At 42.7% G+C, this 22,515-nt stretch overlaps 1 protein-coding gene across 7 annotated transcripts in view; it reads right to left on the bottom strand.

Annotated features, from left to right (window-relative positions):
• Window positions 1–22,515, bottom strand: part of TEAD1 (TEA domain transcription factor 1) — a 163,497-nt gene that overhangs the window by 33,867 nt on the left and 107,115 nt on the right. Inside the window, exons 3-9 of one of the 7 annotated variants that reach the window (XM_075755206.1) lie at window positions 15,243–15,307; window positions 12,391–12,453; window positions 12,240–12,302; window positions 3,312–3,323; window positions 1,984–2,118; window positions 1,750–1,796; window positions 1,104–1,165 (exon numbers count right to left, since the gene is read on the bottom strand). In XM_075755206.1, the coding sequence (XP_075611321.1) occupies window positions 1,104–1,165; window positions 1,750–1,796; window positions 1,984–2,118; window positions 3,312–3,323; window positions 12,240–12,302; window positions 12,391–12,453; window positions 15,243–15,307 (447 nt within the window). The remainder of the gene's footprint in view (window positions 1–1,103; window positions 1,166–1,749; window positions 1,797–1,983; window positions 2,119–3,311; window positions 3,324–12,239; window positions 12,303–12,390; window positions 12,454–15,242; window positions 15,308–22,515) is intronic. The other 6 variants (XM_075755207.1, XM_075755208.1, XM_075755209.1 and 3 more) reach the window with 6 other exon arrangements.

Here is a 22,515-nt window from a genome sequence, read left to right as displayed (position 1 = left end):
CTGAGACAAAACATGGAAGAATAAAAGAAGATGATTCAAAATGTCTGCCTTAAAAACCAGTGTTATAAATTAGAATTACCAAAAAAAAAAAAAAAGAAATAATCAGTGATGCAGAAAGATAGCCTTAGTTTTAAGCATTAAATAGCAGCAAGTTAGAAAATCATAAAAAACTGCGTAAGAGTCAGGAAACTGCAGTTCAAACTGAGTCAGAAGCATGGTGTCATTCAGCAAGGGAGAGGTAAAATTAGTTATCATCTGCAAAGAAATAATGATCTTTCCTGAAAGTAGGATGAAACCAACTTGGGAAAGGAGTAGGGAAGTAGTCGTGGGAAGGGTTTGATCAATTTGAGCGATGGAAGTCAGAATAAACATTAGGTACTTATCAAAGTGGTACCAGGCAGAGCAGGACATTCAGGAGGGGAACAAGTTATCAACAACGAGATACACAGAGATGTTTTATACTTAAGGCTAAACATACATGGTTTTGGAAGTGTCTTTAGCCTCAGTTTAAAATACATTAAGGCTTATTAATTAAGGAAGAAATTTTTTACTGTGAGGGCGGTGAGGCACTGGAACAGGTTGCCCAGAGGAACTGTGGATGCCCCATCCCTGGAAGTGTTCAAGGCCAGGATGGATGGGGCTTTGGGCAACCTGGTCTAGTGGAGGGTGTCCCTGCTCATGGCAGGGGGTTGGAACTAGATGGTCTTTGAGGTCCCTTCCAACCCAAACCATTTTATGATTCTATTCTTGTCACAGATGGAAGTGAGATTTAGCTATTAAAAAAGAAATATGCATCCTATTACTCATTCTCTACAAAGCATTTTCCTACAATATGGAATGCTGACTGGAGATCACATATCACAACTCCTTGCATATGTACTACTGCTTCCTACCTAAAACGTAAAAAAACGCCCCAAACCCCTCCAAACCCAATGATTTTTGCTCATACATAATCAGATAATAGGACATTGGGACTAATGTTTGGTTTGTCTACAGGAAGCATTAGATATGGAGTAGTGGCTCTCTCCATCTCAGGAATGAATACATCACATTCAGTACACAATTTAAGTCTTTTTAAAGGAGAGTATAAATGGAAGAATTACCTGAAATGGGAGCTGTGACTGATGGCTGTATAGGATAGGCCTGCTGAACGAATGGCTTTACGCTGGAATAAAGAGTTACACAAAAATCATACACCACACCATCCACAGTAAATTCCATTAGAGACACATAGTATAAGAAAATACATGGTTAATGACCTTTACCCACAAACATATCTCTTCCTCGAGTAGCATATTTAACAGACAGACAGTAAAGAGATAATGGGGGGGGTATAAGAACTGCACCCACTATCTTAAAGCGAGGAGCTCCTCTGGGAAAATACGTCCCCTTTGCCTCCAGTATTGCTCGTATATTTAAAAGAGGATGGAAGTATTTGTGCTGGAAACTTACTCACAGGCAAAACCTTACCAGCTGCTTCCCTGGCATTATCATTGCATCTCACCATGCAACGGGAGAAAAAGGAGTTTGCCCATTAGGTATTCAGCCTCAGCTCTGAGCTCTGGGATGCCTTATAACATTTCAATGTGAGTTCACACCACTGTAAAGGCTCTTCCTTTCCCTGGAACTATCTTTTCCTCCTTTTTAGAAAAATTTGCAAATTCTTGCCTGATCGATGTCCTCTGACAGCAAAGTGTACAAGTGAGCCCCACACTGCATATAGAAGCATATTTTAATTTTCAGACTTACTCTTGCGAGGATCCAGGCTGCCCCGTTTGAATCATGCCCGGCCAAAACTGAAAGAGGAAAAACAAACAGACCCACAATTGTTTTCTTTGTTGAAAGATTTTGGATATTTCTGAACAAGCATAATTCCTTTTGCAAACACAACTGAAAGCATTAATCCATTCATTCAGCCTCAGTTTTCTACTGAACATTGTTAGAGAATACAGGGATTTTTTTGGGACTCGGCTAACAACTTACCCCAGGTGCCCCAGGAAATGTAGGACGGGGAATTCCTGGCAGGCCCAGCTTGTTGTGAATAGCAGTAGCTGAGACTATCTGAGCTGATGACATTGCTGCCATGTGCTGGAGTGCTTTGTCCTTTGCTGTCTGATCCTTTAATATGACAATTACATGGAGTCTTAAAACATTTGGCACAACAAATGATGTTAAATAACTGCAGCTACAAGCACATAACTAAAAACTTAAAAAGCCACACAGAAAATGCAAAAATAGCAAACCATGCAGGAAAAAAAAATACAGCACGGAGGCTAACACTCAAACTACCTCAAGGCAAAACCTCCTCTCAGACATGCATGGTAGACCTGAATTCTCACAGTCTGCTCTGCCAACACACAGGAAGTTCTGGGAGAGCAAACTACTGCCCACTTGTTTATCTGGGCAAATTCTGCTGATTTTAAATCAGGCTGGACTAAACATGGTCTGCTGCTAAGGCTCTGCCTGCAAGACAGGGAGCACTGAGATTTGAGCTCTATCATTTAAATCTAAGAGAAGTTTGCCTTTCGTATTACACTGTAAAATGAGAACACAGAACTGCGACTGACTCGCAAACAATGACAGATTTTTTTTCTTCATGCTTACAGGTTTAGAAACGTTTTGGATTTGGTTTTACAGCAAGTATTTTAAAAGTTAGATCACAAAAATGTAAATAACATTTTAAACTTCCAATTGCGGTATTTTACTGGTTTACAGTGTTCCCAAAGAAAACAATCAGCCATAAAATTTCTGCTGTTTTCAAGCATACAGGAACAAGTTTAGGAAAAGATGGGTTGTTATCGATTACTTGTATTAGAGCAGCGCTTGGAGTCCTAGTCACTGCAATCACGTATGATCACAGAATAGAAAAGGAAAGCCTCTTAATGCAACAGGGTTAACTAAGTGGATATCTTAGGTCAGGTAAAATAAGTAAACAACAGACTGTTACTATCTGGTAAGTGGGGTTCCTCATCCAGAAGTACTGTATTAATAAGTGCTAATATTTAGGTACGTGACTTAGAATGAAGGAACACAAGCAGTATTAGGCAAGGATTTTTTTTTTTTTTCTAGTTTTATTTTACAAGCAAAGTGGCAAGCATGCTGGCAAGAGATGCATGCTTTTATATACGATATATGACTTTGCACATATGCTCCCTCTAAAGCTTATATGTAGTAGTACTATAGGTGAGCAGTTTCTTCCTTTGAATAGCTCCTTTAGAAACAGCACAGGCTGAAAGTACAGGAAAAGCTAGCCAAAAATTCTGCCAAGCACAGCTAAGGTACATAATACTTGGTTTAGTTAAAATACTTACCATGCTTGTTACCTGGATACAACAACAAACAGTTTATTAAAATGCTTGTGTAGAATAGCAGATTCTTAGCAAAATATGAACAAAATAGTAAGAGACAAAGGAAGAGCAGTTTGCTCAATATTAAATATCAGCTTTAAACAAATGCATTATTTTCACCTAGGGACTGATTCATTAAAAGGAAAAAAAAAAAAAAGGATAAAAACCCAACAGCAAAACACTGGGGAGGAATACCCCTACCTCCCTGTGTGAAAGCTGCTTATACTGAATGAAGGGGATTGTGGCCGAGCTCGTTTCCCTGAGCTGTGCAAGGAGCCCCTGCGGGTACCTCTGTGGGATGCAGCCCGGGAGAGCAGCAGGTGGAGCAGGGGAGTAGCTGCTCCAGCAGTGTACCCCTCTGCACCTCGCAGGATGTGAGCCTGAAGTGCGATCCGCTGCAGTGCTGCCTGCAGCTGCATCAACACCTGCAGACTCACCTGTGCTGCCTCCTGCACAGTGGCACCGTTTGCTGCTTTCTGACCCGTCTAAGTCTCGGGACTGCCTCGCCACAGCTGGCAGTGCTTCTGCAGAGCAGCTTCTGCCCTGTTGCTGTGCAGTGGGTGGCAGGCGGAGGGACATGCTATCCATCAGTGCGTGAACAAAACCTGGTCATTTCTCCACCTTGTAGCTTTCCCATACAACCACAACCAATTCGCTGGGTAAGAGCTGGAAGTCAGCTCTGGCACTCACCTTTGCCTGCCCCAGGGTAGGAGGCTGTGCACAGGAGGTTTGTGCACATCATGTTTTACTGGCTGCCTTTGGATGTCTGCAGACCACTGGGCTAAAAAATGCTTTGGTGGGCATTAAGAGGTGGCGGTATCATGAGATTCACATGGCTCTCCAGAAAGCCAACCCCTCTACCCTCCTGCACAGTAAAAAGGACCCTCCACCATGAAAACATGAAAATGAGGAGACGTCCTTAAGCAATATGGAGATGCTAGCCTCAGCAGAATTTTCTGTTCCTTTTCCTCCCTTTTTTTGTTAGGTGGGCTGGCTTGGAAATGCCAAACCATGCAAGTCTCACTCATAGTCTGCTGAATCATAACAAAACTGAACATATGTGTGAAATGCATGATTCAAGAGACATGTGTGCCTCTGGGTCCTAGTAACCTCCAAAACTACGTGAGCACTGCTTTTGCAACTACCTTGTTAATCTCTAGAACTGCTGCGGCACTACAGGCTCCTCTCCTGCACTGCCTCCTGGCTGCAGCTAGCCATGCCAGCACCACCACATAAAGGTGCAGCCAGTGTCTGTGCTCCTGCCAAGTTCCCAAACTCACACTCTTCTGCTGCTACAATGGCCTTGCTATTAGATGGATCTAAACTAAAGGAGAATTTAAAAGTAAAAGCTTTGTTAAGGATATAAGAGTTGAGACCTAGGAGCTGCATGAGCCCAAGGTAAATTAGATATCTATGACACAGTTCATCTTGCCTCACTTTAGCCATCTAAAGTCTCCAGTCTGAGGCAGCTGGCTAACCCCCTGCTATTGTTAGCGCAGCAAGCACCTACGGGAGATGATATATTTCTTCCTCACCAGACAACCAAACCAACTGGAGTGCATCACTTTCTGTAATGTTATCGTTACCCAAGGACTAGAATACGAGCCCGGACACCCAACTTCTAGATGGCAAGTTACAGCAGGTAAATCCCACCAAAACAGATGAATTAAAGAAAATCTACACTTCCTTCAAGACCACCTGTTCACAGAAGGAGGGACACTTAAGACTGTCCCGTGGAGCTCTTAGCCACCATTAGCAGTGAGTCTGATGATCCTGAATTTTAGGAACAGTGACAGGGATTTTGTTTCATGACAAGAAGGGATGTGCTTGCCTTCTTACCAATTGCTGCTTTTCACCCTAGAATGTTCTGCATTTTTGTGGTGGCCATTCATCTCATCCTCTTTGACTGATTACATGTTTAGGATGACATCTCAGAAATACAGCCCTTGCAATAGGGCTAGTCTTTAGGAGTTTCAACGACTCCTACGAAGTTTCCCAATCGTGACAAATCTGCCAGCTCCACTGGACATCAACAGACTCAGGCCAACACACAATGGGAAGTTTCACCTTTTGTAGGCTTAGGAACCTCTGCATAGTTGGAAGAAGAGTTTTTCTCAAAGTAACTGTAACTTCACATTCAAACATGAAGAAATTAAATTCAAAATCAAACACAAATACATAAGAGGTCCTGACTTCCATTGGCAAAAGAGCACCTTCAGCTCCAGGAATGTTTCAGAGAGCTGCAGGGTGATGGCCTATGCTTGTATAATCAGGCAGACTTCATAGTCTTAAAAAACAAATGGAAAAACCACATTTTAAAGCTGTTTATTTAAATTGAAATATTAGCTTGTCTGCCACTTAAAAAAACAAGTATACGTTGGGGTTTTTTTACGCTGTAATGGAGAGCGCTTGTAACCAGGAGGGAATGAGTCTTTCTACCTATCACTGCAACACAGCCGCTTCTGGGATGAAACTTGGTAACTGATTAATAACACACAATGGTATTACATCACAGTTTAGGCAGCAAGAGAAGTAATATATCCAATTAAAACGGCAGGGGTAATTTAAACAGGCAGATTACAGTAATTACCCAGGTTGGAATTTGGCCAGGACAAATGGGTTAACACCCCTACTCTAAACAGGAACGTTGTGGGATTTTTAATGACTGCAAATAGTTAAGACTTTGATTTCCTATCTTGTCCAAGACAGAAAGAGTTTGGTTTTGCTCTCACTTGCGCTGCCGCGTAAAGCTGGAATAAATCCTTTTGGGTCAATGAGGTTTACACTGATGTACATAAAACAAAAGTTTGGCCCAGCGTGCTGCAGAGTCCCGTGCTGAGGTTCGGCAGAGGCTTGCAGGGACAGTATCTCCTACTGAATCATTAAATCCTGCTGAAGCTAAGGTATTCTTTGGATAGGTCCCATCCGGCCCTGACCTGGCTTGACCCTACTTAATTTATGAGCTCTGATGGGATTGCTGCTGCCCAGGAATGACACTGTATAAGTAACAGACTGCACTCTTAGATTGCTGCCTTCCCCATCCCTTATAAAAGTCTTCGGTGCTGTGGTACATAATTAGAAATTAATGTTACTGAGGTGGATTTAAAGTACAATCAGTGGAAATCTGGTCTAGTTCCACTAAACCCCTAAAATATCATCACCGTAATGGAGTTCAGGATCTGCCTCATGCTTTAGCCAACTGCTTCTGGCTGCAGTTGGAAACACTTTGTTTTTGGAAGGCATAAGTGCTAAGAATCTAATGGAAGGAGACTATATAACTTTTAATGAATCAGGCCCTTGAGGTTCACTTTTCACCCATTAGTTTTGGAATGTAAAATACATAGTTAAATCAGATAATAAAAATTCCCCAGTATCATCCAATTATAAATCTTAATATCTATAAAAGCCCTATATGAAACAAGAGTTATACATGACAAGCACAAAAGGATTTGTGCTTGACTTTCTTTTAATCCAACATAAACAGAAGAATAATTCAATCAATCAGCTCAAACAAGTTCTACAGCAAAAAATAAAAACTGTTATCCTAGAATGATAAATGGTGCTTTGAATACCATGTTATCTATGACTTTGGGAAAAAAAAATCTAAGACAGTATGAGGAAAAGTAAGCACAACAGAACACAGTATTAATTCAAGAAACCCTAAAATCTGTACCAATATTTAAAATACAAAACTTTTTTTGTAAGGAAAAAAAAAACATAAGAGAAGAAACAACAATTTGCTCACAAAATGGATATTACAGTAACACTAACATAAAATAGATTCCTAATAAGCAATTTTGCAGATGTTATTTCTGCTCAGATCTCATATTGATTCAAATAACCTTTGCAATAATTAGCTGTAGCTCAAAAAAGATAAACAAATCATGAAAATATACAATTGTTCTGGACAAAAGATAGAGAGCACTTCAGTGTTTCTAGCCCTGATCTCCAATTTGCTTATTATTAGAGAAGACAGGAGTAAATACAAAAGCTGGCTATTTCAGCCAGGCAATAGCTAATGCCAAGAAGAGAATGCGCATTCAAAGCTGTCCCAACTTGCTGCCTAATGAGTAGCAATTAATCCATCTTATTGTATTTCAAAATGCTGAAGACTCCATTCACATCAAAGGGAATTTTTCAAGGCTTTTATCATTGTTCATTTAAAAAGTATAGAGCTATCTTTAGCATTTTATAATTGACAACAATATTTTCTTTTTATCCCTCAATGCAGAATGTAGAATAATGGATTTTAAAACATGTAATACGTGTGAACTGTAGGCATTTTAATGCTTCTTTTTGTCTCTGTCTAATTAATCTTGCACTATGAAAAAATATCTGAAATGAAAGTCCAAAATAGATGTATATCCTGCTGTGAAGACCTTTACTCTCTATTTATGCACAACTTCCAATCCATCTTTTCTGCTGAATGGACAGAGGTGACTTTGGCTCCCTGTCAGTGCAAAGGTGGGAAATGCTAAAACCTAACACTATGGACTGGTATATTTGACACGGAAATACAACATTAGAGCGTAAAAATTCTGCTTTGCCTCCTCTAGTCTCTGCGTAAGACGAAATGTCACAAACAGGAGCTGTCTTTTCAAATCTGCCTCCAAGGACAGCTTTATCTCAGCCTCTCTTTCCATTTTCATGAGATGAAATTTCTCTAACTTCAGGAAGATTTTAATAACCTCAGAAAATTAAGATTAAAATCTCTAAATAAGGAGTACTTTCCTGCTGTAAAAAGAATTAAAATTTACAACATCCCTGGAAGGGCTGATAGGACATTCTCTACTGCTGGTCTTGAAATGCAGCAATAGCATTTATGGGCAAAAGTTCTCTTTCTTGCAGGCTAAGGATCCATCCATCCAGAGCAACTGTAGGCACCTATCATCAAAGAAAAGGGACTTTACTGGACCAAGAACACTTTATAGCATGCAGGTGAGATTTCAATCTATTAGGTAAGCTTCAGTAATACTCTATCCAATGCCATGGGTGCAGATAGCTCGGAAATCCTTCCATCCATTTGGATTTTTGCAGAAGATAAACACAAGAAGATTTGCCCAAGTCTTCTCCTTGCCATGAGCAGGATTCAGACCAAGGTGAGACAGAAAAAGATCTCTTGGTATAAAATAAACTCAGTAGGTACTTGGGGAACAAGAGTTATTTGTTGTACCCTTTGTCAAAGCATATGACCAGGACCTGAGGTCAACGGGACAGATCAGCCACATCTCGAAAGATTGATAAGAAAAGGCATTATGAAGAAAACTGCTAGCAATGGACGTCTGCTAGAGAATAAGAGCCTCCACGTTGTGCCCCTGCAATCCTGAAGAGCCTGCCCATGATTATTTCAGCTAAAGCAGTGCTGGCACACAGGGAATGACCAGCTTCTCTGCAATGCCCTGCCTCGTGTACGCATGGGAGGTGCACAGGAAGGATGTGTGGTGGTGAAGAGAAAGAAACATGGGAAGTGGAGATGACCTCGGGTCAGAGCTGACTGAACTCATAGCTATGGACTGGCATGAAGGATTTCTGCATTAATCCACAGAATGATTTCCCCTCATGCTGTAGGTAGGAAACGACATCAGATGCATGTGGGTTTTTTAAGTAGTAACTGCTCCCCTGGATGCCACCAATCACAGGTTTTACAGAGTAATTGCAAGTGCCAGCTCATTGTTAAAAGGGCGAGATTGGCCTGGGTCAGAAGCAGTGCTTCCCTTGGCTATCTTCTTGGTCGCCCCTTCACCAGGAAATGTGGGCAGCACCCGCTCCAGAAGAACAAGAGCCCATCATTGAGGGCTGGAGCACCTCTCCTATGAGGACAGGCTGAGAGAGTTGGAGTTGTTCAGCCTAGAGAAAAGGCAGCTCCGGGGAGATCTAATTGCGGCCTTCCAGTACCTGAAGGGGGCCTACAGGAAAGATGGTGAGGGACTGCTTATCAGGGAGTGCAGTGACAGGACAAGGGGTAATGGGTTTCAGCTGAAGGAGGGTCAATTTAGATTGGATGTTAGAAAGAAATTCTTTACTGTTAGAGTGGTGAGGCACTGGAAGGTTGCCCAGAGAGGTTGTGGATGCCCCATCCCTGGAAGTGTTTTAAGACCAGGTTGGATGAGGCTTTGGGCAACATGGTCTAGTGGAGGGTGTCCCTGCCTGTAGCAGGTGGGTTGGAACTAGATGATCTTTGAGGTCCCTTCCAACCCAAACCATTCTATGATTCCATGATTCTATCATCTTCCTGAGAAGCTTGATAGGGCAGTCCAGGCTGCTGCCAATTGGCCCCCGTTGAAACAATGGGCACTTGTAGATGCCAAAATGTATTCACCTTGTCGTCCTTTCACATTAGTGATAACCTTCTCAGGCAGTTTTCAAAGGACATTGGATCATACAGATGGTTCAATACAGGAATAACAAGAAAATGAGCAGTAGTGCTAACAAAACATCTAGAGGAGCAAGATTCCATCGCAGGTCCAAAACCAGCAGCTTCTCCCACTTCCAGGGAGTAATTGCAGCTCCCTGGCACAAAAAGCGAGGGCTCTCTTTCTCAGCGCCCTCTTGCTTCAATCAAAGTTTCATCTCTTCCATGTGGGGAGAAAAAGGTCTGTGGGAGGCTACAGCTTCTCCAGAAGGGGCTTGTGCAAGGGGGCAGATGTTGTGCCATGACGCCTCATTCACTGAGACCAACAATGGCAAGAAAAAGAGGAGGAAGATGAGGAGACTCTGGTTCCTGTGCCCTTTCTGGGCACCTCTTAGGCTGAGGGCCATGGAGGAGTCACCAGAGCTGTGTTGGGGCTCCTGGGGAAGCTAAATCCTGGGGGCAGCATGAGTATCCAGGAGCAGGGCAGGAGGAGCAGCCTGGGACTCGCTGGCTAGCAAGACCTGCTGGGGAAGGGCTGGGCAGCTTTTGCCATCAGTGATGCCTGGAGGGCAGCAAGGCCAGGGGCCAGCAAATGTCTGTCACCAATGTGCACTCTCTCCTCACCATGTAGTCATAGAGAGTTGAAGCAAATGCCTCTGCAGAGTGTTGGGGGGGTGGAGGTGGGAGTCTCTTCCTGAAGCAATTAATTCCTTGCACCAAAATGGCAGCTCCCCCACTTTCTACTCAGCTCCAGGGAAGTTGCAACCCATGAACGGATGGGAAAGGGCAGCAAGGTCTGAAGCCCTTACAAAGTATTTTGTTGCCCTAACAGATCTTTCCTTCTTCAGGCGACTACTTAAAATGAAAAATCCCTCTGGATCTCTATTTACTGCAAATGGCATCTAGACTAGAGGTCTCAAATATTATTAGGGTTTAGCTAGCTTTCTTTCTTCTTTGGAAAGCTTCAATAAAAATCAGACAGCAGGTGAAGTACTTAAAAATATTTTTTTGCTTTATAAGTGTCTTCATATTTTAAGCTATTTCGGGCATTCAGAAAGGGAAATATTTTAGAACAGTAAATCCAGTATTTTTGTTAGGCTCCTAGGCCTGTATTTTGGTATCTAAGTGGGCTCCTAATTTTTGTAGCCCTGAGCCCTCACCAGACCTGTAAAACTCCCTGAGAGCTGCTGGTGCTAAGCACCTCTGAAAGTAAGGCCACCTATTTACATACTGAATTTTAGGCATCAAGGATTGACAATTTAAGCTTAAAATGCTACATATCTCTGTATTATTGCACCCTCGGTTAAAAAGCAGTATGTTTAAGTTGTCTTAGTTGTTCTTTATGAACCCCAACTGCTCAGCCAGTGCAGCTAAAAAGCCAGCCACCAACAGCCATACAAGCTTGCCAGCATGCTGCCCACTGCGGACGAAAAACCCAGTGCTTCTGTCAAGGAGGCCTGTTACAAAGCCAGGCTGTTATTTATATGCTGCAGTTCCAGGATTGTGGTAAGCATCCGCAGTGCTCACCGCTCAGTATTGTGAAATTACTTTCTGAAACATTTTGCTTTTCAGCTAGAACAAAAACGTGATTTGTTCTCGTCTGGGGGGAAAAAAAAATCGACAAAAAGCAAAAAGGTGGGAAGTAAAAGATTTATGAGTTCCTTCGCTTTTTATTAAAAAGAAAAAAATCAACAGCAAAACCCCTCTTCCACTTTTAAGTAATGTGAAAACAAAACAAAAAGGGTCTCATGATCTTCACTGGAAAACTTGAAAAAACAAGCAATCCAAGAAACCCCTATTAAGCATTTCCAAGAGTTTCTTTTTAGCCTTAGAATATATTTTATGGAAAGCAGGGAAAACAGGGACATGTACAATTCATCACGTCGGATTAAGCAAACATATTTAATATTCCCTGAACAGGACTCTGACTGAGGGTCTCCAAAGATTAAATGCCATTATTTTACTTCAAAAAATAAAATTTCAGGGAATCTTGTAAATAATACATAACTTGAGGTGATACTAGATTGTACTCTAGAAACACCTTATAGTTAGAGCAATCTTGATAAGCTGTGCTCTCTGGCACTTGGAATAAACAATCTATTTTAAGTATTCTTGATAGCATTTCAAAAGCACAGACAAAAAACATTTGGGAATGGAAAACAATTACCCCAATTACCCCTCTGGAAAAAGCAAAAAAGAAAAAGCGTCTACACAACTGCATAAAAACCTTGTGTATTTAAATACACTCCTAGCACTCAACTGTTAAAAAAAAAAAATAGACTAAGGGGTTAAAAATCAGGTTTAGGTGCTGAGCTGTTACAAAGAGTAGTTCACTTTGCATTTGGACAGTGTTAAAACAACGTTTTTAATGTAGATGCTAGTACAGAAACTGGAGATTAAACACAAAGAGACACAGACAGCTACCACATGCAGGAAAACGAGGTTACAGGCACGGCAGCACCAGGCGCTCGCCCATCACCGCGGGGAGGAGGAAGGGACAGGCATAGCAACCACAAGCCCAAAAGCAGAAAAGCGCATACCTTCAGCTTGGAATGAAAATCACGAGATTTCCTTCTGGCAAGAACCTGAATGTGACTAGACACCTGCAGGGTAGGGGAAGGGAGGAAACAAAGGAAAAGCCTGTAACCATGGAGATGAAAAGCCCCCTACAACTGGGCAAGCCAAACGTACCTTAATGGCGGCTTGAATTTCTCGAACTTTCTTTCTTGCTAAGACCTGTATGTGACTAGACACCTACATTGTTCAGGTTTATGGGGGGGAAAAAAAAACAACAAACAAAAGAAAAACAAAAAGCAAATCAAATTTAAAATGTCTATTTTTTTCCTTTAAAAAAAATAACTTTTCTGAGGGGAGGAAATTATTTGCATCTTCAGTAAGTTCTGCTGTTAAAGATACCACATTCCCAGCCAGATACCAAGCTCTTAGCACCGAGGCTTAACAATACAGGTCATCACTGCAGTGACTTGATTAAGGGAAAAAAACAAAACAAAAATAAAAAAACCAAAGTGTAACCCACCAGGTTGTGCATTCAGCTACAAGACACAAGACAGTTCACAGTTGGATGCAGCCCATGTGCTTTGGTACGGATCCCATCCATGGCCAGGCCCTGCGCTCTCGCACGGTGAGCCAACAGGATTTCTACCCCATCTGCTGGGGATGCAGATGCCCACTCTGACCATTTGCCACTAGGCTCCAGACATAACTTGGCACCGAGAAGTTTTATCCATTATTTATTGTGTTCTCCAGCTCCAATGAGGAGTCTCAGGCTGTGTTTTGACCCCACTGAAATGCTTTAAATTCTGGTACAAACAATAAAACGCTGGCACAACACAGGTCCCTGAACCTGTGCTGGCTTCCTCGGTAACCGCAGCATCAAGTCTGCCCACAAAACACTCATGTAAGTGGGGACCAGTAACTTGACAGCAGCTTGAGTGATGTCTGGGTTTGGCCCATTGTCAATTACATTTTGATAAGAAATTTGTGTAAACCCAGCCCTGCAGTAGATCAGTTATCGGTCAGATGTTGTTGCCTGTGCAGTGAAGGGTCTGGGCCCAGATTCACGTTCCTGTTTACTCAGGCACATCATCCATGCTATTGATGATGAGGGTTTAATGATGCTGCCCAGCATTGCTCGGTAGTGCTCAGCAACCTACAGCCCTCTGTGGGAAGGTTTAAAACCTGCAGTGATGGTTAAAACTGCTAATTTTAGCTAATAAGCTAACTGCTTATTCTTCTCTGACCCAGGGCATACCGTATCAGGTGTTGTACATTTTTCCTAAGTTAGTTACAATTCCTGTCTGGGAAAAAACAAAGCAAAAGAAAAGGAGAAACAAAGCTTAATTTCTTCCCTCTATAAGAATATTCCATGACAATAGTACCAAAAAGCCTGTATTTTTAGTACAGAAGGAAATAGTAATGCATAAATGAGCATAGCCCCTGAAGGCCACCTTCGGAGACTTCTTCAGGAAGCAGCTCAGGAACCAGTTTGCAGTAATTCAGAGTTATACTATTGCTTACTAAGCAATTTTGTAGTCAAACACATAGATCAAGTTTTCACACGTGTTCATTTGTTTGCTTTCAGTGGGATATTAGTGGTGTTAAAGGTTATACAAGAAGCACAATCCTAACGTTTAGTTGCTCAGTTGAAACTCAAAAGTAACAACAATCAAACTTTTCTAAACACTTGGTCTAAAGTGATTTATGAATGGCTATAGAGGGATGTACAATTTCGGAGGAAGAACATCACCACATGTAAGCCACCACAGCCCTCTTGGTTTCACCGCAGCTCTACCAGCACATGCTGGCCAAGGATCTAACCCCAAGGTCTGCATTTTGACTCCTGATGCAATTTTAAGATCCCAGTGTAACCCCCAACTCTTGGAGCTCGCACGGGCATAGCAGGGCAGAACTTGGGACTTTGTATTTGTTTCAGATTTCTTTGCCAATCTTTTGTTTGTTCCTTCTCCACGCGCTGCAGTTCCTCTCCTTTCTCATGTCTTTTTTCATCCCTGGTACATATGTTTTCTTCCTAACTGACAAAGGACACCACCCAGGGCAAAACATCACCCAGTTCAAAGTGCTTTAAATCTGAGCGCTGGCAGCAGGCCATCTTTGTGTGTGCCGAGTCAGCATTACCTTTCCCTGCACTACAAAACACACATAGCATGCAAGTGTACGAGCCTCTGCCTTCCCCTTTGTCACGCATGTGGACGAGGAGAAGGGGAACCTTGCACTTGATGTTAGAGAAAGCGAGGGGGACTCTGCGAAGCATTTTTAAACAGTGCAAGGGTTTAGTAACCACCGCATAAACTACAGAGCGTGTGCCTTTTGTGAGGCTGCTGATCACCGTGGATATTATAAATTAAAGGATTTAGTCATATGAGATAAGTTAATGGTTATGTGATAATCATCTGAAAAAGACTTAAGACTGGTTAGAGGTTTATTCTGACTCTTTGAGGAATGAAATGTTACTGCGGTCACAGACCAGGAGCCTGAAGGCTCTTAGGGGAATTTTTTTTTTTATTTTTTTCATCCTGTAGCAAGTACTGCCCATGAACTGAGAGCGTGATTATGATCAGTCCTGCCAGATAGTTTTTATTTCTTTATCTCTCATATCCAAGGATCATAACCTCTGTTATACAGGCAAATTGGCTGGACTTTTAGAAGTTCCATATTCACCATCTCAAAATAATCATTATATTTTGTAATTACCCTTATAGAGAAATAAGGCACAATGCTTTGTGCTTCTGCTTCAACTTTTGAATATTTTTTTCCCCAAATATGGGGGATAATAGCTTCGTGTACACATAGGTTAATAAAAATGCATCCTCAAACCACCACTGAAATGATGGACAACATAAAAAAATGGAGTTTTAAATATTTTCTAAACAGCATGTATTTAATCTGAACAGTGAAGTCAACACATCATCTCATCAGAGCTGAAGCACAGACAGCCACCGCAGCCAAAAATGCCATGTTTTGTCATTCACTGACATGCATACTTCCCCACTGGGTTATTTTACCTGCTTCCTGGTCCGTGTCTTCCCTGTTCTAAGTTTGATGTATCTGGCTATCAATTCATTCCTACCTGAAACAAAGAAAAAATCATTATAAGGGACAAGCAGCATCACATCCACAAACACGATAGAAATATCACATTTAAACATATGAGCTCCATGCATATGAGGCTTATGTTTTCTTACACCTACTCTACTTGTCCTTTGCAAACTATTTAAGGATATTTCTCACTGTTCATCAGCATTTGTCTTCCCTCTCCTTAACAGACATTGTACGGACCACAAGAACTATGCCGAGGGCTACGGGTTCAGTGGTTTTCCCCTGAAGTCCTGCAGCTGTTTGCACGCAGAGGTACCTCCTTGGCCAGCTATGGTGCCCAGGATGATCTCTCGCTGGAGAACTCCCTATGCTGGGGGCTGACATGGGTCTGGACTCCTCTGGGTTTGTTTCCAACTGCGCCAGGGGGGTGTTTGCCCCCCGACCCCCTGCTAGGAGGAGCAGCTGCCCTTGAGAAGGTTGTGTGCCACCCAAGGTGAAGTGCCAATCACCCAGATGTTACGGTTTCGCATCAGCTTTTCTCCAAGTTTTAATTCTATGAGGAGGATAGCAAAATCTATCCTTCCTGTCAGGAAGCACTCTGCCTCCTCCACTGATGGAAATCAGTGTCCCAGTTCAGCAGGTTATCAATCACACCCTCAACTCTACGCACAAGAGTGGTCACCCTGCGGTGCCTAAGTTCCTGCTGCAGTGGGGCTGATCAACACGGTGGTTTGTTATTCAGAGCTCTATTTCTCTTGGAAATGTAAAGTATTTCCAAGTTTCTAAAATGGCTATTTGACTCTTCTTCAGTCACACATTATGCTACCTAATACAAACTAACATTTTCTTTCCAAATTATTTCCTTCCTAAATATTGCTGACATGGAAGATAACACAGTTTTATGTGGTGCCTTGTTTATTTTCACTGCATATTATGTTACTTCTCCATGAGTTGTAATAACTTAAATATACTTGTTCAACAAGTCCTAAGTGTCCTAAGTTATGGACTTATTTGCATTCAGCACAGGGGATAAGCAGTCCGTGTGTAGAAAATGAGAAAATTGATTTAGCAGCAAGCTGAAAATGGGGAGGTTAAGAAAATAACTTGTCAGCCACCAAGTTATTTTAAAGTGGATGAGTACATAGCTGGGGAGTGCAGAAAGTTATTGTATCAGCCAGGGACTCAAACTCTTCCAGTTTTATGTTGTGGGGGAGAGACAGGGAAGTTTAGAAGTAGCCTGCCTGTATCTGAAGGGCATTTTGCTGACTGGAAGATTGAACACAATTAGCCAAACTAGACCTTTTTCTTTTTTATTTCTGTCTCACCCTCTGAGACTTATTTTACACCCTTTGTAACAAATGTCTCATGGTTCCTGTCTTTTCCATGATTTGTTTGCTAAATGGGTACTAGAATATGAAATATCAACAGGCTTCAGAGTAGAGCTGTGTTTTCTCTGATTCCCTTTTTGTTTTGGTCTGGACCGTGTGCCAGTTTTCCCACAATGTGCCACTCTAATGGTGACATGAGGTTTGTAACTCTTCCGCAGGTCTCTTCAGGACAAACTTCAAGAGGTAAATTTTGCGTGAGCAAAGAGTTACGCAAACAAGCAGCATTTCTGCACACAAATGAGGGATTTCCATATGCAAACAGAGGAGCAGCTAGTTACCTCATTTCATGCAAAGACATCGTCTTTTGGCCGGACAGAAGTTCTGCAGCCTGTTGTGCCCACAAGGAACTTGCCATTTGCAGTGAACAAGAGCCTTTATGTTCATGGGGTGAAACTAGGGAATGCTCAATCTCTGTCTCTCTCTATGCTCATGTTCTTTCTCATAATCCAAACAGTTCACTTAAAATATGGAGAATTAGTTTTCACAGTGGTGGCTGTTCCCCCATGTCCTTATGCTGTAACAGCAGGTACCTCACAGTGACAGGACTGCAAACTCACTTGCAGGTGTTGGGCACGGACAGAAATGAAGGTGCTCTATTCTTCATTAATATTAAATGGAAAAGTTCTACAGTGGGAAAATATCATACAGTTTGGGAAAAGGAACCAACAGTGGTCAAGAGCCTGAGGCCACGGCAATGAGAAGGAAGAGGACGAGGTATACAACAATGGCACATCACGCTAAATGTGCTTTGGACAAGAGTTTTCCAAAACTTTCTTGCTTTGTGCTTTTCATGCCTCTGCAGTGTCCCTTTAATGAGTACTTGGCTAGCAGACAGTAAGGAGGTACACAAAAATTAAAAGAAAACCAGGAAGATGCATTTCACCACCTGCCAACGGAGACCCCAAAGGGGTGGCAGCCTGCAAGAGCAGCCCTCTGCAATCCAGTGAGATTCAGAGATCACCATATTCCACAGTCACCGGCAGGATAGGTGATATGAACATATTCGTATTTCTAAATGCGCATTTTGATTTAATTGGGGAATGTCCGCCCTCCAAAAAGTACCTTTTTTGTGTATCTTTAAGTATGTGCATGAATTAAGCAACCAGAATAGTTTTTTAGTGCAAAAAGCATTGTCAGGTTGCCCTTATCAGCAGTCGATGAGTCTGCAAGGTCAGCGACTCTATAAGGTGATGTAAAGGGTATGTTGCTGTCTCTTGTCCCCCCATCTGTACTGAAGATGTTTCAGGTACATGGTCATAGCACAGGTCACTCCAGCCACCCGTTACCCATTAAGGCAGTCCTATGCTACCCTCAGTTGTAGCTGAGGAAGGAAGAGTTAAACCTTCTCATGGTTTCACAGTTTTCTTCTCAGTCAAGAGAGCTAAAAAACTATTTTTAAAGGAAAGCTCAGATTCCTAGGCAGCCACTTGACAGGAAAAGCAGCTTTATAGAAAAACACCAAGCACTGAAAGTCTAGACTGCATTATTCAAAATACCAGTCAAGTGCTGTCTCCAGTTGAGCCCCAGCCCATCCATGAAGTGCTTTGGCTTAAATCAAGGCACGCGCATGTGTGTGTGTGTGTGTGTGTGTGAGCGCGCGCGTGTGTGTCTCTAGCCACTATCTAGCCAGGCAGGGGTATGACTAACAAGATTGTGCTTTTGCAAAGCGATCACTTCCCCTTAAGGTGAAGTCTAGCTGGAGCCTAGCTTGAGAAGAGTCAACAAGGCAGAATAATTTGACTTAACTTACAGGGAGGACAAACTCTACAACGAACCACGCAAAGTGGTTGAGGCAACAGCCTAATGTTTTCCTTGCAGCCATATTTTCAACACAGCAAAGAAACATGCATCAGGTTTAGCCAGAGCAGGAGATACTGTAGCCTCATGAGGCACACTAAATACCTTCTGCCCAGCCACAATGATCTGAAAAGACATAACTTCTTTTTTTGACTACCAAAAAGCCATAAACACAAACATAAGCACTGCCTGACATATACAAGATAGACATCCCAACTAAAAGTTTACAGCCTTTATGTTATCTACCAAACACTGATGGCTCTTCTTCTTTTCTGACAGATACTAACAGAAAAGATCTTATCTCCCCATCAACCAAGACCCAGAGAGGATTTTAAAGAAAGGAAGGCTTAATAATCCTAAAAACAACTTTTCCTGTTCTTGGGAATGAGAAGAGTCTGAAACAAAAGGAGGTTCAAGGAACTTCTTTAATTGGCCATTAGAAACCTGAGGGTGAAAAATGCCCATTAATAAATAGATCTGGTTTTATCTAAGAAGAGCTCGGCTGTGGAAATACTTTCCATACACACCCTCTCTCTCTCCCTCTGTCGTATATATCTGGGAAGTTGTCTGGTAGAAGAGGTCAGGTTTATGAACTGTAAATGTTCAGCTCCTTCTTCTTGTCATCCGCTATGACAGTCTCCTACTTTAAATGTTTTGGTTCAGGTATCAAAGAGAGGCATGGGGAAGTGTGCGGTCAGATAAAATATCTTCACAGCACAGGTATCTTTTCCAAGGATCTTGAAAAGATCAGGAGAGGACCACAACAAATATTTTATATAGGCTGCTTCTTGCATTTTTTGTCTCCCTTTTAAATTCAGGCTTTATCTGTCGTGCCTTTATGTACTGTCAGTGCAATTGCAAAGCATCATTCTCCCTGGACTGATGCTGAGAAAGAGGGATTTTACACAACAGAACATCTTTTTTATCATGGCAGAAAGTAAAAAGGGGGTTCAGCTAGAAAACAGCGCAGATGTTAGAAAAGCTGCAAGGCTTCGCGGGGTGCCAAAGCCTCACTGCGGCCCCTCTGGGGGAATGGCCAGGCCCCTAGGGCAGCCCTGCTCCTGCCAACCAGCGGGACACGGGCTTCCTCTGCCTTCCCAAACTTCTGCCCCATCCCTGAGGAGCATCACCCTAAACAAGGGAGTGTGTGGTGATCCCGGACACCTCACAGGCAGCACGGAGGACTGACATTTCTGCTCTTCTTGTTCAAAATAAGTAGAAGCAGCTGCAAAGTGGGGAGGCTCCTGCCTGCCTCTCCCCAGGGGAGGCAGTTGTTGCTTTAACAGAGGGCCCTTGTGCAGGGAAGCCCCCCCCACTAATGTTATTTCCAAAAACAGCCTCAAGCAGTCAAGCATCACCCTCCACAAAGGTCTCCACAAGGCTCCCAGGTGCCACCCTTGGTGATGAGGGCGGGTTTGGCCCCACTCACCCAGCATGGGCAAGGCCCCTGAAGGTGAAAATCATCCCCTGCGTGAGGAGGGCATAACTGGCAACCCCTTACAAAACCGGCACCACCACCTCTGCACAGGAGCCACCAGGCAACTCTACCAGGACCTACATGAGCTGTGGACATATCTCCAGCCATGCCAGGTCCCTTTTCCCAGGTCCCAGCCACAGGCATGGCTGCTCAAACCCAATCTCTGCCAGCAACAGGGCAGTGAGCCGGTGCATCACATCCCTGCGGAGCCACTGGCCGCGTGGCGGGTGGGCATCTTCATTTAGAACATTAATGACACAAATTAAACCTCCGCCCTCCCAGCTCCCAGTAACAGGCACCATCCGAATGTGATAAAAATAGGCAAGTGTGGGAAATCAAGCTGGTTAGCAATTTGAAAATGAACAGCTAATTTTAAAAAGTTTTTATATTCAGCAAAATAATTCAAGTAACAACCAAGTAAAAAAGCCTATTGTTTTCAGAAAATGGCATAGTATGAATTCCTCCAAATTCTACAGGAGTGTGGCTTGAAGCAGGTATTTCACATCCTGAGCATAAAGTCTGGGGACAGACCTGCACAAACATTTCATCTCCCAAGTCATGCTCACAGCTATATTTTCACCACAGCAAAGCTTTTCAGCTGGTTGTGGTAAACTCCATTACTGGTCGCCTCTGCTTGAAGCTGCTACCATGGCCTGGTGATTTCAAAGTGCTCCACATGTGCCCAGGGGCCAAATTTGGAGAGCTAGTAGGAATTTTGCTCAACAAGGAGACTGCTGACAGCTTGTTGCACCTCAGGCAAGTGCTCTCTTGGGACAGCCCCGGTGAGTGGCACTAAGCCCTTTGTGGTGAGTGGCACTAAGCCCTTTGTCTCACGGCTGAGCATAGGCCCGATCCGGATCCCACCCGACATTGCAGGGGTCCGTGCGTGGACATCATCAGCGGGGATGGGCTGGTTTGAACGCTTTCCGCTGTCAGAAGGTGGCCGCAGGGCCCTTGGGCGGTTGGGCTCACAGGCCATGGAGGCAGAGCCGCTCTGCTGCCATGCTTGGCCCCAATGCTTTTCTGCTCCATTTTGCTGGCACGATATCTGGCTTTGGGCGAGCTCGCCTAAAAGTTGCCAGTGCTGCTTTCTGAAGATGCTTTAAAGCTAAATTGGCTAACAAAAAGCCTCTTGTAGATAAAAGAGCTCTGCAAGTCAACAACTGGCTAAGCAGTTTAAACCCCTAAGTAAGGCATCCTCTATTTAAAACGTTATAGGCAAATCTAATTTAAGCTTTTAAAAATATTATGGGCAGGTGTTTAAGTCGTCCACACACTGGGTTTTGCAAGGGCTTCGGAGGGGGCTGGGCGGCGCTTCCCAAGCGGGCAGCATTTTGTTCAGACAAGCTTTCTGCAGAAGGCCACGTGACACAGGCCAAATAAACAGCATCTGGGGATTTTCAATTACAGACCTTCACCCAGCATGCCTGCACTGTAATCTCTACCAGATGAGGCTCAGGCCTCACTATTTTCAATAATTCACACACTGTGTACACATAACATGACAATAAGGGCATTCATGCAACCGCCTGATTCGCACATCAAAGCTCCCAAATGGCCAGCTGTAAGCATGCTTACTGCTGAATAATTCATTCTTTTCACAGGCTTGAAAAAACGCTCAGCGGGAGTTGGCAAGCTTGTGTTCTTTCCTGTGTGGTATGCTAAACTCAAATTTTGAAAGAGGTACAGCCCCACTAAAAAGAGTCAGAGATCCAACTATTTAAATGTGCATTTGCGAGCTTTCGGATGGCTGCTCACAAAAAAAAAAAAAAAAAAAAAAAGATGCGTTACGTTTCCAAGTGGGTAGTGGAGATAAGATGAAATAGCCTACATGTTTTCTGGGGCAGGTGTTTAATAGAAATAAAATGACAAAACTGTTTTCCAGATGGTAAAATATTTTTCACACTTTTTATTCCTCACTAAATATCTTCGATATACCAGAGGCATAATAGTTAACAAGTTCAGCAAACTTGAAATTTGCACATACTTAGCATAAATTTTATAGTATATGGAAAAGAGGGTTTTAGTTAAGACTAACACATATGAAAAAGGCAAACACAGTGACACCAGAGCTAATTCGGTAACTCCTATTTACTGTTCTCACAGATACGGGTTGAATACTAATTTCTAGATGATATTTTAACAACTCCAAATTTGCAGCTGTGTCTCTGAACATTTAGCTTACAACCGGTGAGTGTTCCAGATTTTCAAAATACTTTGGCTTTACACAACAGAAGCATCATTTCTTTAAGGGGTAAAAAAAAAATGGGGAGAAAAAAGAAGGGTCTGCTTCATAATATCAAGTTTTCTTGACTGTCAATCAATGCCAGAACCAGCAGGATCAACTAGTCATGACCTCTCCTTATAGCAAACACATGCTGCTTACCAGCTGTGGACTGTGTTTTTTACACCCTTTTCTCTATCATTCAGAATGGCTTCCTCCTAATCACAATAATCCCAAAAGTGCTAAAACATATCAATCGTCCTTTAAGCCCTGCCTACAAAAGGCCAGCCGTCCGGCCTTTATGGGCTTGTCCAACAGCAGCTGATACTTCATTCAACTACAAATCCAATTTA

Source organism: Balearica regulorum, chromosome 5 (assembly GCF_011004875.1).
Source record: "Balearica regulorum gibbericeps isolate bBalReg1 chromosome 5, bBalReg1.pri, whole genome shotgun sequence".
Classification (NCBI taxonomy): domain Eukaryota; kingdom Metazoa; phylum Chordata; class Aves; order Gruiformes; family Gruidae; genus Balearica; species Balearica regulorum.
This window is presented reverse-complemented; position numbering and strand designations above follow the sequence as displayed.